Raw genomic sequence first — 18,068 nt, forward strand, 5'->3', positions numbered from 1 at the left:
TGTGTGCCATGCCTGTGTGCTGGACACTGCCACACCTGTGTGCTGGACACTGCCACGCCTGTGTGCAGGGCACTGCCACACCTGTGTGCCATGCCTGTGTGCTGGACACTGCCACGCCTGTGTGCAGGGCACTGCCACGCCTGTGTGCAGGACACTGCCACACCTGTGTGCAGGACACTGCCATACCTGTGTGCAGGACACTGCCACACCTGTGTGCAGGACACTGCCACGCCTGTGTGCAGGGCACTGCCACACCTGTGTGCTGGACACTGCCACACCTGTGTGCAGGGCACTGCCACGCCTGTGTGCAGGACACTGCCATACCTGTGTGCAGGACACTGCCACGCCTGTGTGCAGGACACTGCCACGCCTGTGTGCAGGACACTGCCACCCCTGTGTGCAGGACACTGCCATACCCGTGTGCAGGACACTGCCATACCCGTGTGCAGGACACTGCCGTACCCGTGTGCAGGACACTGCCGTACCTGTGTGCAGGGCACTGCCACACCTGTGTGCAGGACACTGCCGTACCTGTGTGCAGGACACTGCCGTACCTGTGTGCAGGACACTGCCACACCTGTGTGCAGGACACTGCCACGCCTGTGTGCAGGACACTGCCACGCCTGTGTGCTGGACACTGCCACACCTGTGTGCTGGACACTGCCACACCTGTGTGCAGGGCACTGCCATACCCGTGTGCAGGACACTGCCACACCTGTGTGCAGGACACTGCCACACCCGTGTGCAGGACACTGCCACCCCTGTGTGCAGGGCACTGCCACACCTGTGTGCAGGGCACTGCCACACCTGTGTGCAGGGCACTGCCACACCTGTGTGCAGGGCACTGCCACACCTGTGTGCTGGACACTGCCATACCCGTGTGCCACACCTGTGTGCAGGGCACTGCCATACCTGTGTGCAGGGCACTGCCACACCTGTGTGCAGGACACTGCCACACCTGTGTGCTGGACACTGCCATACCCGTGTGCCACACCTGTGTGCAGGGCACTGCCATACCTGTGTGCAGGGCACTGCCACACCTGTGTGCAGGGCACTGCCATACCTGTGTGCAGGGCACTGCCATACCCATGTTCCACACCCGTGTGCAGGGCACTGCCATACCCGTGTGCCATGCCTGTGTGCAGGACACTGCCACACCTGTGTGCAGGGCACTGCCATACCTGTGTGCAGGGCACTGCCATACCCATGTTCCACACCTGTGTGCAGGGCACTGCCATACCCGTGTGCCACGCCTGTGTGCAGGACACTGCCGTACCTGTCTGGTGAGGCTCCCCCCCAGGTTCATGGTGCCAGAGCCGGTTTTGTTGGTCTGCAGCCACAGCATCACCGTGGAGGTCAGCTTGTAATGGGCAGTGCGGCCACTGGACTTCTCCTGAGGGTGGAAGGGACGAAAAGGGACAGGGACAGAAGGTTAAAATCCCTCCTGCCCGGCCTGGCAGACCCCACAAGCAACAGGCCAGGTAAGACCAACCCCACTCATGCACAGCACAGTCCCTTAAAGACAATTCTAAGTGTGCAAATTCCATTAATTTTCCAAAGCAAATCCAGTTAGAGCAATTTACCCTCCCATTACCTTGTTTTTATTACCTAATTAGTGATATTTATCTGTAGCTCTTTATGTTAAAAAACCCCCCCTCCAGATCTCGGGGTCACGTGTGCACAGAAAGTAACATACTTCCAATTCTTCTGGGATTCTTTTTGATTACGGCCCTGACTTATCTCTATCCAAATCGCCCCGGGGCATTTTCAAAAATTAACAAGGGAAAGAAGTTTACAGCCCCCGACACAATATTGCATTGTTCAGTGGAACACCTGTGCTCCTTAATTGTCTGGAATTAACTGGGTTTTGTTTTCACTTGGGCGTATCAGCTGCCCCCGGGGCTGTACCTGAACCTCCACCACGTGGATGGAATCCCAGCATCCCTTAATCTTCTTTGATCCATCTCCAGCCTTCTTAATGAGGATCACCCCGGCAAAGCCATGATCCAGATCCCAGAGGTAGACAGAGGAGACTCCACCTTCAAAATACCTGCAGGATGCAACCCAAAGGCAAGTTAAAAGCAAGCAGGACCCAAGCCAGAGGCAGACATCGATAATAATAATATTAAATAAGTAGAATTTCCAAGTCCTAATACAGATTGGGTTTGGTTTTTTTTCTTTCAAGACAGCACACTCTCAGTTACACACCCAGAAACAGAGCAGTTCAAATCACTTCATAACACTGAGACTTCAATTACAAAACAACTGCACGTTTCTCTGAAGGAGAATAAAGGTCTGGGGAGAACCAGAGCTACTTACAGATTTCTACAGGACTTGAGCAAACATTTCCTCTGATTCCAATTACCTTCAACAGCTGGTAAAAGCACGAGCTGCAAAGTGGGCTGAGAGTAAGGCTTTAGTTTACAATCTGGTCTCTTTTTTTCCCCTCTCTTTTCCCTCGCTATGGGCAAAATCTGGAAGTTCTTTACAGCAAAGTTCACTAATTAAGACAAAAGGGAGCAAGTAAGTAACTTTATGTTGCTGCCTCCAAAGTCTGTGTGAAGCTGACACTGATTTACTGCCGAGGGAGCTGAACAGAAACCAGGGATCTCAGCAATGTAGAGATGCTGTTGAGGTTTTATTATTCCAGCATCACATATGGGAAACAAGAGAAAACAAACCAGACTGCCTCAATCTCTTTTGCTGAAAGTACACTCAGAAAAGCAACAAAGCAATGGGGTCTGCAGAGCCCTTCTCCCTCTGGATGACACTGGTGCAGATGGAAAAGGCACTTTATAAAATAATGATAAACAATCCAACGCTGTTGGAAGAAAGATGCACAAGGAGAAATTTTGTCCTCTTTAAAAGTGGAATTGCGTTTTACCCCTTCCATTCTCAAGTTACCGAAGCCATAAGGAGGATGAAGGAAAAGGGAATAACAAACACTTGTCCATGGCACACAAGCCTCACATCTCAGGGGTGACCTGGGCACACAAGGATCACGTGAAAGGAGAGGAAACTCCATCAACAACACGAAATGCTGGAGTCACACTCGTCACTGCCTGCAGGAGGGCAGAACCTCGTCATCCAAAGGCACGAGCGGCTGCCAGGACTGCCAGCTCCCAGGCAGATCAACCTGGGCTGCATTCTGCCTCTGACTCTCACACACCTGGGAGTGACCACTCCTCCCTCTTCTGTGAGACAGGAAATCATCCCTCAGGGCAAAGAGGGAAAAATCATCGACCCATCCCACCTCTGTGCTCCCTCCTTCCTAACCAGGGCCCTTCCAGTTGGGAATGGTGCTTCAAAGTCAACTGACTGTCATGTGGAGTGCATGGATCACCTCGAAGCATTGTGATTAAAGCACACTAACCCCATCTCTGCCAACAGTCAGGAGAAAAGACGCCGGCAGGTGAATGTCACCGACACCTTCAACACTTGCAGCACATTCTCTGCACTCACAGATCAGCTCAATGCCTTGTTCCAGGAGGGCAGAGTCACCAGAGAGCCCCAATCCCCTCTAACTGCAGACATCCAAGGCTTTACCCAAAGCAGTGCTGACCTCAGGAGGGGTAAACAATTCCCTATTAACTCAGCTTTTATTTCTACTGGCTGGCTCTGCCCCTCCTCGCCGAGCCCAGCCCAGGCAGCTCAGGACCCACAGGGCATTTGCCAACCACCGAGAACACAGCACCGAAACACAAACCCAGCCTCGCTAAAGCCAGGCTTCCAGCAGGCAACTTCAGCCCAACAAACCAACAAACACCCTTTTTACCCCCCTGGGGAATTCACAAAGGGATTTTGGTTAATGCAGTTAACGGGAATTCCAATCCTCAGCTCCAACCTAAGTGACCCTTCCTTCGGGAACGGGAATCAAAGGCCAGAGAGAAGCTGTTATTGGCCCTTCTCAGAGTCAGACTGCTTTAAAAATATATAGGATAGATTCTTTTTCACACACAGAATCAGCGAATTCACTCAGAATGAGCTGGCAGTCACTGAGAACATCGCAGTGTGCACAGACAGTTTCCCCATTACCCAATTTACGACCTTGCTGCGAGCATGAAACCTTAATTAAGAGAGGGACCCAAACAAGGTTTTGGGAAATTTATTCTTACCTACTGTACTTTGATCCTAATGACATGAAACAGGGGAAAAAAAAAAAAGAAAATCATTTTTATGCCGTTCACCTTTATGAGATTTTACATAAAGGCTTTTGTGGGTATTTTAAGAATGTGCTAAAATGTTGTCTGAAACCACATGAAGCCACGCGAAGAACCTCTCGCCAGAACCAACAGCGCACACATGGAAACGCTCTGCCTGCCTTTGGAGATCTAATGAATCAAATAGAGTATTAATATTGTTTTAAATACCAACATGCTATTTCAATAAAGCCGCTTTGCCACGGCCAGGCCCTGGATCTGGAGACTGGAACAAACAATGCCAGCGAGCGAGTGCGAGGAAAGGCAGAACTGCTCCAAAATCCCCTCCTCCTTCATGGGGAGAAATATATAGTGCTGATCATTACACTGGATTTCACCTTCACACAGCACTGAAGTGGGATTTCTGAACCCAGGAAAGTCACAGCTGGAGAGGGCAACGTTCCTGTTTGGGTTTTTGTTTCGTTTTTGGGGTTTTTTTGGTTTTTTTTAAGAAAAATAAAGAGGTGCCACAGGCTAATTGGTCTGTAACAGAAAACGGGGTGACAGATTGGGAGGAATTTAAACTGACATTTGTGCACTTGGATTTGCTGCAGGAGGGCTGGGCTTCCTCCAAGAAACGCCTTCACCACAGACTGAAATGCAGCACATACTAAAATCCAAGCAGGAGTGGAACCAGCTTGGAAAAGGCTCCAGGAAAGCACAACCTGGGATCTCCTCTGTTAAAGAAATGGATGGGCAAGGCAGAGCACAGTCCCAGAGTCACTAATGTGCACTAAAGCTCCTGCATTTAACTCTCTTTCCTTGGTGGCCTGCTCTGGATGCCCCTGGCCCTGATCCTCCTGCACAGCCGTGGCTGGGGAAGGAATTCTGACTTCTTTGGGAGCTGCAATCACAGAATCCTTGAGGCTGGAGAAACCCTTTAGGGTCTTCAAGTCCAACCATCAGCCCAGCACCACCACGCTCAGCACCAACCCACATCCCCAAGTGCCACATCCACGGGTTTTCTGAACACTTCCAGGGGTGCTGACTCCCTGGAAATCCTGTTCCAACGCTTTACCACCCCTTCCCTGAAGTTTTTTTTCCCTAATACCCAACATGAGGTTGTGCCAGGGGAGGTTTCCTCTTGTCACCTGGGAGACTGACCCACAACTGGCTGCAACTGCCCTCTGCCAAAGCATCCAAAGGACCAGCAGAATGCTCTGGGGATGTTCAGGAGGCCTCAGGCAGGAGGAATTCCAAATGTGGTAGCTCAGAAACGCCCCAAGGGACAAAACCCTTCTCAAAGGCCAGCTTCAGGGCAGAGCAATCACTGCGCTCTGCCTAAGGACACCGATCAACCCAGGAGGTTTGAACCCAGATCAGGCTTCACCTACAGACAGAACTGTGTTATAAAGCAGTGCAAAATCATCTTATGGTTGTCATATCCCTTTATTAACAATGGAAACACTGCTAAATGATATCATGGTTGGGTTCAGCTAGAAGGACCTTAAAAGATCATCAAGCCCAAGTGACATCCCTGTCCTTGGAGAGGACAGACAGTGTTCTATCTCTGGGAAAATAACTTTATGAGGCTGCTCAGGAAGGTGACTAAAAGGCATAAGGCCCAACGTAATCCTTCATTCTCTTTACAGAATTCAGACCAGCAGTTCACTCAAAATCAATTACAGTTTTAATGTCGTGATCAAACACTGAATTTTTATATCCGTTACTCATCGACCACAGAACTCCTGGAAAAAGCTGTTTTATACAAAAAATGTCACACTTAAGACTGACCTACTTTACAAATGCAAGAATAAAAGAAAATATTTAAGCTAAGAGTGATCCAAAGCTTTATGAAGTGTTTGAAGTCGAAGCGGGTGGAGACGCAGGATGGAAACTTGTCTAAGGAGCCGGAGCTGTACCCATGAAATAGAGGCTGTGGCCAGAACAAAGCCTTAACTTCAAGAGGGATGTGATAGGGGAGGAAATCCCCCAGCTTCCAGCACAGCCCTCAGGAAAGCAGGGCAGATTAATCACTTTGTTTCACCACTGAAGGACAGCTCAGAAAAGGCCCTGCGACCCTGCTGATAACGTTCCTCTCCTCCGAGCCTCACCAAGGGATGCTGGACGCTGTGCAGAGAAAATGACTTTCCACCGCACAGCAATAAAAGCAAGCTCTGGCTTTCAATTACGCCTCAGAACCGAATCGCTCGTCCATAAAAACATTTGTGCGCTTTCCAGTAAGTAGCTGAGATCCAGAGACAAGAAGTCTGTGGTTTATGGCTCTCCCAACCCCCTGATGCCAAAGCACCAACACCTGGAACCTCTGCAAACCTTCCAAAGGCCTGCACGGGGTTTCAAACCGCCTCGTTTAAAGCAGAAAAATGTATTTCCTTTTATACCCTAAAGGTCACATAGTTATTTCTTCCAGCTACAGAAGTTCAGCATAGGAAGGGAAATGTCTCCAGCTCTTTTAGATCACCAGACTTCCCAGGGAACTGGCATTTAAAAATCCTGCCCCAAAGGAGATCACTGAGCACTCAGCTACACGTGTTTTCACAGGAGGGACAGTGAAGTCCCAGCGTGAGCAGCTGGTGTCTCACAGCACCCCAAAACATCTCCTGAACGCCGAGGTGAGGAAGCAAACACTGCAGCTCTCAGGGGAACAGGAGGCTGCAGGGACAACTCCCACCAGGTCCTTCCCCGTCACCCCAACCCAGCACAGGAATCGCAGCAGAAACAGGAAGGAAGTGGCAAATTCGAGCAACCCAAAGCACTGCTCAGGTGTTCAACAAATCCCCTGCGATCTCACACCTCGAGGGGGAGGAACAAACTCTTCAGGAGATCAGCTGTCCCTAAATAACTGCTGCCTTCACCAGGCTGGGGAGTGAGGAGGCTCAGGAAAGGACAGGCTGGTACCAGGAAGGAACAGGATGTGACATTTCTCCCACTGCCCCGTGTCCAGATGATTTACAGCTCCTCTCTCCTCCCCTGGCCCCGGGAGCACTTCCACAATCTCACCCAGAGACTTGAAAACGAAGAAGGCAAAATGTCCGCGTGCAGCTCAGGGGTTTTGCACCCCACTCGATGAACTCAGCCCAAATTATGCTTGGGGGCTCTGCACAGGTATTTTACAGGAATTCTTTCCAGCGTACACAGGTGCAGAAATCCCTGGAGCAAACATACCAATCCAGTTAGGTATGTGTAACTTCAATGCCACTAGTACTTAAAAGCACACATCTGGAGCACGGTGGGATGACTCAAACTGCTCAGAAGAGCTGTGAAGTGCAGGAACTCTGCAAGGAAGGGAAACAGTATCCAAACAATGGGATCCTGAAGGCTACAAGTGTCCCAGAACCTCCCAGTTTGTGCTTTCTAGTACCTTTCATTATTTAATGCAAACTCTGCTGCTCACATTTTCCTTCCCATCCAATTGCTCCCGGCAGATGGAAATTCCCAACCAAATCCTTTTGGAGAAGTCACCAGGGCAGAGTTCCACCAGGCACCTAATGAGCAGGACAAGGGCTCATTCTGGAACGTGTCCAAACGAGGCACTGCTTCATTAACGCCAGGAAAATCCCACTGCTTCCAAACCCCTCTCCTGCGGCCATCCCTGGGCAGCACAGACACTGCTCCAGGCACCCCCAGTCTGCCAAATCCCACAGTCCTGCTGAAATCCAAACACGGAGAGGAGGGGGAAGAGACAGCAGAAATCTTCTGTGCCGTGGCGTAAGTTGGCAAAATTGTTTGGAGGCCGCCAATTTCGCGTGACGTCAATTCTCTAACAGAAGAATTCTACATCAGATCTGCCACAAGAAGGTTGTTTAAGTTGCTCTGTCTCCGAATTCCACCATTAAAACACCGTACATTTGTGAGGGCTTGAGGTAAATTTCTGCCCATACAATAAAAAGTATTATTAGAGACAACCAGTTCAAAAATTCCAGATGGCAGTAAACTGACAGTTCAAAATTTCATCTCGTTCTGGAATGCAAGCGATTCCTTCCTAGGGATTTAAAGCCTTCAGAGAGCAGCGCTTGAGGACAGCGCTGCATCATCAGCGCTGACCTCCTAATCCAAGTGTTCAGTTTTTATGTAATTACAGAGAACCGTGGGAACCCAAGGGAAAAACTCCTCCTCCACCCAACATCTCCGATTCAGAAGATAAGAATGCAGTGTGCGCAGAGCTGCTCCAAAATGGAACTCCCAGAGAAAAAAAAAAAAAAAAAAAATCAGATGAAAAGCAACTCATTTCGTTTTCCAGCATGCCAGTACATTTAATCTTCCCCTCTTTTCTAGGAAGACTCTCTAATCTGTGTAACATTTATCAACAACCTCAATATTAATTCTGCTCTGAGCTGCCCACGGGCGCGCTGCGGAGGGGATCCCAACCAACGCTGCTCTGTTTTCTACATCCCAACAATTTCCTTAGGAAAACAGCGTGGCTGGAATTGTAAAAGCACACGAGACATGACAGCAGAGGAAAATCTTGGTGCTTTTAGACCTGTCCTAGGAGAGCTCATCCCACCCTTACGAGCCTGACCCGAGATGAGAATCTCCGCGGCGACACAAGCGCGGTGTCGCGCCCTGCCCTGCAGATCCCCGGCGGCAGAGGGATGCACAGGCAGTTTCCTCAGCGCTGGGATGCACAACAAACCCATCTGGATCCAATCCCTGGCCGTGCAAGCCCCGGGAGCTGCCATGCCCAGGAGAAAGGCGGCACAGAGGGCCGCAGCAGTAATGAGGAACAGCGAGCTGAGGGCAATAAAGTCACTTCAAAGCTTCCCAGGGGCTTCCAGCTCCGGCAGAACCAGGTTTGCACGTGAACGCAGGGCTCATAAAGGGATCACAGCTGCCAAACCCCCTGGGGAGCTCCAACCCCGTCCAACCTGGCCGTGGACGCCTCCAGGGGTTGGGCACCCACAGTTTCTCCGGGCACCCCGTGCTGAAAGCAGCCCCTGTCACACCTCTTCCATCTGTTCTCGGTGGATTGGGGCTGTTCCTGCACAAAGTACAGCAGAGCTGGTCAAACCCATGAATGCAGCAGTTGCTACAAACCCTGTGAGAAGTGCAAAGTATTTCGTGAGTTGAACTCCAGAGAGAGGCTCTTGGGGTCTGTCAGGGCAGGGGAACTCAGATGGCAGTGCAGCAGATCTCAGGAACAGCTACAGCCCAAGGGCAGCACTGACAGAGGTTTCCATTTTTTCTTATCAGGACAAGTGGATTAAGGCAGTGCTAGAGGCTGTTCAAGCACACAATCCAAAATAAACTAGGAAAAAGGGTAAAAACAGCTAAAGAAAGTTAAAATATCCAGGAGCATATGGGACAGCTGAACATACTCGGTACAGATGATGGCACAGGTCAGTCAAAATGAGACATCCCTGAAGCTCAGCACAGCCAGGCTGTTCCAGGAGAATGAACAGAGCAATAAAAATAAAAAATACAGTCAGCGCTGAGCACTCTAAAAAGGAAAGGGCAAACTCACCTGTCACTGGGACTTCACTGCAGTGCCTGCCCAAACTCTGGCAAAAGGCTCCTGACCCCACACACCCCTGAGGAACATGGCCTAGGGAATTCCTGACCCCACACACCCCTGAGGAACATGGCCCAGGGAATTCCTGACACCACATCCCTGAGGAACATGGCCCAGGGAATTCCTGACCCCACACACCCCTGAGGAACATGGCCCAGGGAATTCCTGACCCCACATCCCTGAGGAACATGGCCTAGGGAATTCCTGATACCACACAGCCCTGAGGAACATGGCCCAGGGAATTCCTGACACCACACACCCCTGAGGAACATGGCCCAGGGAATTCCTGACCCCACATCCCTGAGGAACATGGCCCACGGAATTCCTGATACCACACATCCCTGAGGAACATGGCCCAGGGAATTCCTGACCCCACACACCCCTGAGGAACATGGCCCAGGGAACTCCTGATACCACACATCCCTGAGGAACATGGCCCAGGGAACTCCTGATACCACACATCCCTGAGGAACATGGCCCAGGGAATTCCTCTCCCTGACCCCACACCCCTGAGGCCTAGGGCCCAGGGAATTCCTCTCCCTGACCCCACAGCCCTGAGGAACATGGCCCAGGGAATTCCTCTCCCTGACCCCACACCCCTGAGGAACATGGACCAGGGAATTCCTCTCCCTGACCCCACAGCCCTGAGGCCCAGGGAATTCCTGACCCCACAGCCCTGAGGAACGTGGCCCAGGGAATTCCTGACCCCACACACCCCTGAGGGACATGGCCCAGGGAATTCCTGACCCCACACACCCCTGAGGAACATGGCCCAGGGAATTCCTCTCCCTGACCCCACACCCCTGAGGAACATGGCCCAGGGAATTCCTCTCCCTGACCCCACACCCCTGAGGAACATGGCCCACAGAATTCCTCTCCCTGACCCCACACCCCTGAGGAACATGGACCAGGGAATTCCTCTCCCTGACCCCACACCCCTGAGGAACATGGACCAGGGAATTCCTCTCCCTGACCCCACACCCCTGAGGAACATGGACCAGGGAATTCCTGACCCCACACATCCCCTGAGGCCCAGGGCCCAGGGAATTCCTCTCCCTGACCGCACATCCCTGAGGCCCAGGGGCCAGGGAATTCCTGACCCCACAGCCCTGAGGCCCAGGGCCCAGGGAATTCCTGACCCCACATCCCTGAGGAACATGGCCCACAGAATTCCTCTCCCTGACCCCACATCCCTGAGGCCCAGGGAATTGCTCCCCCAGAGCAGGGAAAGGCAGTGGATGCTCAGCTGACCCCAAGAGCTCCTGGCTGTAGCCACAGCCAGGAACACCCACACTGCAGAGGCCTGGGTGCCACCCCCAGCACTGCTGACGCTGTCCAAAACTGCAATAACTGTTCCGGACCAGATTCCAATCAAAATTCAATAATAAAAGGATTACACACAACAAAGATGTTTCAGAGGTCAATCCTCTCCCAGACCTCCTTCCACTCCTACCAAATTCCTGGTCCAGAGCGCTAATATAACAAACTGAAAATGGATCAACATCAAAACGCAGACAGAAGAAAAAGTTCAAAAGGTTTCGCTGCTCACTCCGTTGAGGAAACTCAAAATCTTAATCAGTGCAAACATTTTCAGGAACAGAATGATTAAGACGATGCTTTATCTTTTTTTAAAGCTGTTAAAAATTAAAAGCACCAATAAATCCATTTTAAGCCAGGAAAAAAAGGGAGGAATAGCTTTCTAAATGCATGTCAGTCACTAAACCAGTCCAAAAGTTGCCCAAACTCATCCTGTTTGCAGACAGATCAGCAGCATCCTTCCCAGGGGAGGTCTATTTAATCACTTCAGAAATTATTTCTTCCAGACAACAAAGAGCCATTAGATTACTTAATTAAAGCCTTGATTATCTCCAACCCAAAACAAGGGAAGGCAGAATCTAAAATAGGGAGATTTAACCAGCTGCCCTGGTCCTCATTACGCTTTGATTTCAATCAAGCACACACACGTCAAGCAAAGGGCAATAAATTACAACCATGTGTTGGAAGAAATTATCTTCCCCATATTGGAAGTGGAAAGGCAAGGCTCTAAAGCCAGCGGTGTAAGATATTAGACTTCCATCTGGGAATAATAACCCCCTGAACACAAACATACCGGGGCATTAGCTCCAGGCACTGCTGGAGTCAAACCTGGCAGCAGGAGATGGAAATGGAACAGTTGTTTTTTGGGGAAGCGAACATGGATTTTGGTTAAAACAGATAACCAGGAAATATGCTTTGTTGTTTAACACGGAGAGGGAACTAAAACCTGGTGTGATTCCTCTTTAAGCCAAATGCCTCCAGAAAGAAAAGGTGGGAAACTCCAGAAATACGAGAAAGTATCTCTGTGTTTCAGTTTGCACTAAAACAGACACTTAAGGCCAGTTCAGCACCGGCTCACAGGCACTGAAGGTTCAGCAGAACTGTTCTTCTCCAGCTTACATGATTTCATTACAGGCAATATTCCCCAAACTTGTTTCCACACTACAGTCACTCAGTTGTCACTAAGCTTTTGGGGACAAAACTGAATTTTTAAGGTCCCTAGCAAGCAGATCTGAGTGGATTATTCCACACAAACTGTTAACAAATCCGTAACAGGCTGCTTCCCACAGAACACCCACGACAGCAGGTGCCAGCCCCTGGGGAAATGGCAAACACAATGCAGTGACTCACTGAAGGTAGGTGGAGACTTACCACACCTGGTGAAAAGAGAAATCTAAAAAGGAAAGGTGTGTGGGCCAAATGGGACTGACAGGAGGAAAAGCTGAAGCAATCGCAAGTGTTGGGAGAGGCCAGAGATGAATTCTGTGAGATATCAGCACTTTCTGTGTTAGAGGTAAAACAGGAGCTGATCCAGGAGGGGTGTGGACCACATGTGGAGAGCAGAGTGGGATGGAGATGTTCTCCAAAGTACCAGCTCTTCTCCAGATGCTGGAATGACCAGCACCAGGTGTCTTTGGAAGCTCAGGAGTGAAGTGAGCACTGTGACCAGCAGCTTCTGAGAGACCTGGAGGAGGAGGCTCCAGGGAGACCTCACTGGGACCTTCCAGTGCCTGAAGGAGCCAAGAGGAAAAGATGGAAAGAGACTTTGGACAAGGGCCTGGAGTGCCAGGACACAGGGAATGGCTGCCCACTGCCAGAGGGCAGGGATGGATGGGATGTTGGGATGGAATTGCCCTCTGGGAGGGTGGGCAGGCCCTGGCACAGGGTGCCCAGAGCAGCTGTGGCTGCCCCTGGATCCCTGGAAGTGTCCAAGGCCAGGCTGGATGGGGCTTGGAGCACTCTGGGACAGCAGAAGCTGTCCTTCAAGGCTGCACACAAAGCCACTGCCTGCTCTGAAAAGCCCAACAGAAACTCTCATTACAGAAAAAAAAATGCCTGAACACGCAGGAAATTCAGGTAGGCTGGGATCTGGTGCTCCCTGTGAGTGCTGTGATTAATTCTGTACTCACTGTCACCTCTCTTCCACAGAACAGCAGCTGTGGCTACAGAGGCAGCTCAGAAACATCCTCTGCCCCACAGAGGGACAGAAAGGACCACTGCTGAGGAGCTGATGTGTCAGATTTGAGGCCTCTCCCTCAGCACCATTTCCATCCTCTTAAGCTGCAGCCACCACACTTAAACTGTTAGAAGAGAATTTGTGAAGTATCAATTAGCCTGGTGTCCCCCTGTGAAGGATCTCTGTGGGCAGGCGACCCCACCAGAGTGAAGAGAAACTCAAAATGCAGATTTTCTGCACACTGCCTACAGACTGATCCCTGCTCCTGAAAGGGGAACCTGGAATAGATCTCCCCATCTAACAGAAACCAGAATTCCCACAGAAGATACAGTCCTGAGGGCTGCCAGCACGCTTAGCCCTTCGATTAATACATCAGTGAGCCTGAAGTATCTCCCAGTGGAAAAGCTCAGCCGTCCCTGGCTCTGGAATTCCAGAGTTCAGAAGCCCAGGATGCCTCGTGCCCTCCCTCCCCAGCCCCAGGAGCTGCCAGAGCAGCAGGGCAATGACACCTCCACCAAAACCACCTCTGCTTGGCCCGGCCCCACTGCTGCCTTTCCAGCACCTTCCCAGGGCTCCAGCAGCCATGAAGTGACATTCCTGCCACTGCCACCCCCTCCCACCACAGCCCTCCCCAGGCAGGAGCTGCTGCAGTCATTCCCAGTCCCATGTGCTGGCAAGAGCAGCGCTGAGAGAAGCTGGCACTTGTTACCACCTCTGAATTCCCACCCTCTGATCTCCCAGTAAAAATTAAGCCTCTGCTGTCAAAACACAAAAAAATCGAATTGTCTCGTTCAGGAAAAAGCAGAGCCCAACTGCAAGAACAAAAGCCTGTTTCTCTCCACATCTCTGTTGGAGGTGAAGCACAAATCCTGATTTTAAGCACGATGAACCCTTCAGACACTGAGGTTAAGCTTCCTGAACTTTGCACATTCTTTCCACAAATGCCGCAATTTTATGTTTGGCTGCTCAGCCAAACACAAACCACCCTCATCCTCTTTTCCTCCTCCACTTTTGGGATCACAAGAGGCACTGAAGTGCTGGCACCTGTGCTCACAGTCTGACCTGTCCTCCTGGCTGTGATCCCTTCTGACCATTACTGCCCGTAAAACTCGCACTGACAGACACAGAGATGGAATTTGGAACCACCTCAATTCTTCCTTCCACACAATGCACGGAGATTGCTCTATAAAGGCACTGCTGTACCCCACGCTGAGCAGGGCTCAGCAGGTTCACCTCAGCCAGAGAAACCTGCCCTGTGCTCTCCTTCCAGCAAATTCAAGCTGGTTAAAGAAGTTATTGTATCCAGCCATGACTTCACGGTCATCTGAGCAGAGAGGGATTTAAAAAAGACAACCTTGGTTCCATAAACCACCTCGTTTTCCTCTCAGGGTATTTAAAATCTTATTGGTCCTGCTCTGTTCTGCATCTGGGGAGTAACTGCAAACTTGGCTTTGCTGAATATGCAAAATTCCTTTCTTCCAGTCAGTTCAGATACCAATAACAACTGTTACTTACAAGAGAAGTTGGAGGGCTATGAAAATAATGCATGAAAAGAAGTAAAAATTTGACACCTGTACCAGAAGTGTGACGCTTAACACATTTGGACAGGCTACATTTACACTGAGCCACAGAATCCAGCAAGAAAAGTTCCTTTTAAAGTGCTTCTGTCAGCACTGTGACATGATGAACTACATCTAAGGCCGTGTTTTATCTCCCTACTCAGGCAACATGAAGCAGCAATGAAGTTTGTTCACTTTTTTCATGGGTTTTAAGCACCTCCTTAAGAAAGTGTCCCAGTAAAGGACACACTTTCTGCTTTGCAACACTTGCTGTGTAGTTTTAGCCTCACTTTCCAGCCCAGCACTGCTGAGGAGACCACAGAGCCCACAGCTGGAGCGGATCTCAGCCCAAGGATTCAGAGGTAAGTGCAGTGCAGGACCAGCACAGCCCCAATTTACAGAAAAATTGTTCAGCTGATAACTCACCCAGACAGCTTCCTACTGCTGCTTTAAAGCAGCCACTGCCTCACCTCACATTTACCTCAATGAATTCCTTTGTTTTACACCTCTTTAATAAGACAGGGCCTGAAACAAGCATCCTGCAGCAGAAGGACATCAATCCCTGTCCAGCTGCTGCATTTCAGCCTCCAGTGCCTGTCCTCTTACTGGGAGATGTGAGAGCTGCTGCTGCACACTGAGATTTTTTTTTTGAAGAGTACAGCCTTGAGGGAATGGAAAATGCAGATGGTTTAGGAGTGAACTTAGAGATCAAAGAGAAGCCAGGTCATGCCAGGACAGAGACAGCATCAATCTGTTCAGGGGGGAGGGAGGTGGGAAAGCACCTCAGCATCTGCCTCTGGCACCAGCTGCCAGATCTGATCACGGCTGGCATCACCAACGCCAGCGCCGCCTCCCCCCGCCGGGGACAGACAGACACACAGACAGACACACAGACAGACAGACACAGACAGACAGACAGACAGACACAGACAGACAGACAGAGAGACACACACAGACTCAGACAGACAAACACACACAGACAGACACACAGACAGACACAGACAGACACACAGACACACAGACAGACACACACAGACAGACAGACACACAGACAGACAGACAAACACACACAGACACACAGACAGACACACAGACAGACACAGACAGACACAGACAGACACACAGACAGACAGACAAACACACACAGACAGACAGACAAACACACACAGACACACACAGACACACAGACAGACACACAGACAGACACAGACAGACAGACACACAGACAGACAGACAAACACACACAGACACACAGACAGACACAGACACACAGACAGACACACAGACAGACAGACAGACACAGACAGACAGACAGACACACAGACAGACACACAGGCAGACAGACACACAGACAGACACACAGGCAGACAGACAGACACACACAGACAGACAAACACACAGACAGACAAACAGACAGACAGACAAACACACAGACAGACAGGCAGACACAGACACAGACAGACACACAGGCAGACACACACACACACAGACAGACTCACAGACAGACACACAGACAGACACACAGACAGACAGACACACAGACAGACAGACAGACACACACACAGACAGACACAGACAGACACACAGGCAGACAGACAGACACACAGACAGACACACAGACGGACACACAGACACAGACAGACACACAGGCAGACACAGACACACAGACACACACACAGACAGACACACAAACAGACACACAAACAGACACACACACAGACAGACACAAACAGACAGACAGACAGACACACAGGCAGACACAGACAGACACACAGACAGACAGTCACAGACAGACAAACACACAGGCAGACACACACACACACAGACAGACACACACACACACACACACACACAGACAGACACACAGACAGACACTGACAGACACACAGACAGACAGACACAGACAGACAGACACACACACGCAGACAGACAGACACACACACAGACACACAGACAGACAAACACACAGACAGACACACACACAGACAGACACACACAGACAGACACACAGACACACACAGACAGACACAGACACACAGACAGACAGACACACAGACACACACAGACAGACAGACACACAGACACACAGACAGACACAGACAGACACACAGACAGACAGACACAGACAGACAGACACACAGACACATACACAGACAGACACAGACAGACAGACACACAGACAGACACACAGACACACACAGACAGACAGACACACAGACACAGACACACAGACAGACACACACAGACACACACACAGACAGACACACAGACAGGGCTCTGAGGGTAGGACTGACATACAAGTCTCTGTACTGGTCGAAGGCATTGTTGGCTTCCACCTCCAGCTTGCGCAGGCGAGCCGAGGGCATGGCACCGTCCTCCAGGGGAGGGTCGTACTTGTTGCTCCACGGTGACCTGCCAGGGGAGACAAGGAAAGGGACACTCAGAGCAGGGGACAGGGAAACGGACAAAGAGACACCGCCTGGCCACGGCCCCGAGGCTGCCACAGCTGCAGGAGGGTTGGGATAACGCTCCCAGGGATTGTTGGGGTGTCTGTGCACAGCCAGGAGTGGGGCTGGATGGTCCTTGGGGGTCCCTTCCAGCTCAGGACATTTCACAGCTCTGAAATGTTTCATATTGGTGGGTCTGACCTCATCCACTGATGCTGAACTTCAAAAAAAAACCCAAAAGGTGTCCAGAGCAAACTACCTGTGAGAGCTGCACCCTCCACAGCCATTTCAAACACTGGCAGAAAGGGGAGACCGAGCCCTCAAAACACACCCGGGGGCCATTCCCTGGCTGCAGGTTTTTCTATATTAAAAAAAAAATCTCTTGGGTTTCAATCTGTTCCTTCTTCTATACTCAACACCAAGGCTTCAGCTGTTGAACATTAAATATTTAAAACTGTTTTCACGCAAATACAAATGGATTGTGTAGTTTATTTGGGATCTGACAGCGTTTGAGCCAAGCACTGCTGGCTATGATTAAGGTTTACATTTTCCTCCACTATTCTGCTTTGAAATAAACTCTACCTTTAGCATAACATTAGGAAACCCTTTGAACAGTTTGAATGATTTAACAGGGTTTGTAAAGCTGCAGGTTTTACTACAATTTCTGCAGGTGTGGAAGAGATTTTTTTTTTTTTTTTTTTGCACTCTTAATGAAAGATTCGGTATTAAAAGATTAATGGAACCCTTTGCCCATCTGCTTGAGGCTTTTATAACTGCCATTCTGGAAAACTGCATTTTGCTTTTCATTTCCCCTTGGAGTAACCAACTTACACATATCTCTGCTGGATTAAAGAAAAGCACCTCTCCCCTTTCCCTCCCCTTTCCCCACTCCCTTTCCCA

At 50.3% G+C, this 18,068-nt stretch overlaps 1 protein-coding gene across 2 annotated transcripts in view; it reads right to left on the reverse strand.

The window, feature by feature from the left end:
- CAPZB (capping actin protein of muscle Z-line subunit beta) overlaps positions 1-18,068 on the reverse strand; it is a 62,112-nt gene that overhangs the window by 12,552 nt on the left and 31,492 nt on the right. For both annotated transcript variants that reach the window (XM_040084398.1, XM_040084397.2), the window contains exons 4-6: positions 17,020-17,133; positions 1,909-2,050; positions 1,277-1,393 (exon numbers count right to left, since the gene is read on the reverse strand). In XM_040084398.1, coding sequence (XP_039940332.1) covers positions 1,277-1,393; positions 1,909-2,050; positions 17,020-17,133 — 373 coding nt within the window. The remainder of the gene's footprint in view (positions 1-1,276; positions 1,394-1,908; positions 2,051-17,019; positions 17,134-18,068) is intronic.

This window comes from Hirundo rustica, chromosome 22, assembly GCF_015227805.2.
Source record: "Hirundo rustica isolate bHirRus1 chromosome 22, bHirRus1.pri.v3, whole genome shotgun sequence".
In the NCBI taxonomy this organism is placed as follows: Eukaryota; Metazoa; Chordata; class Aves; order Passeriformes; family Hirundinidae; genus Hirundo; species Hirundo rustica.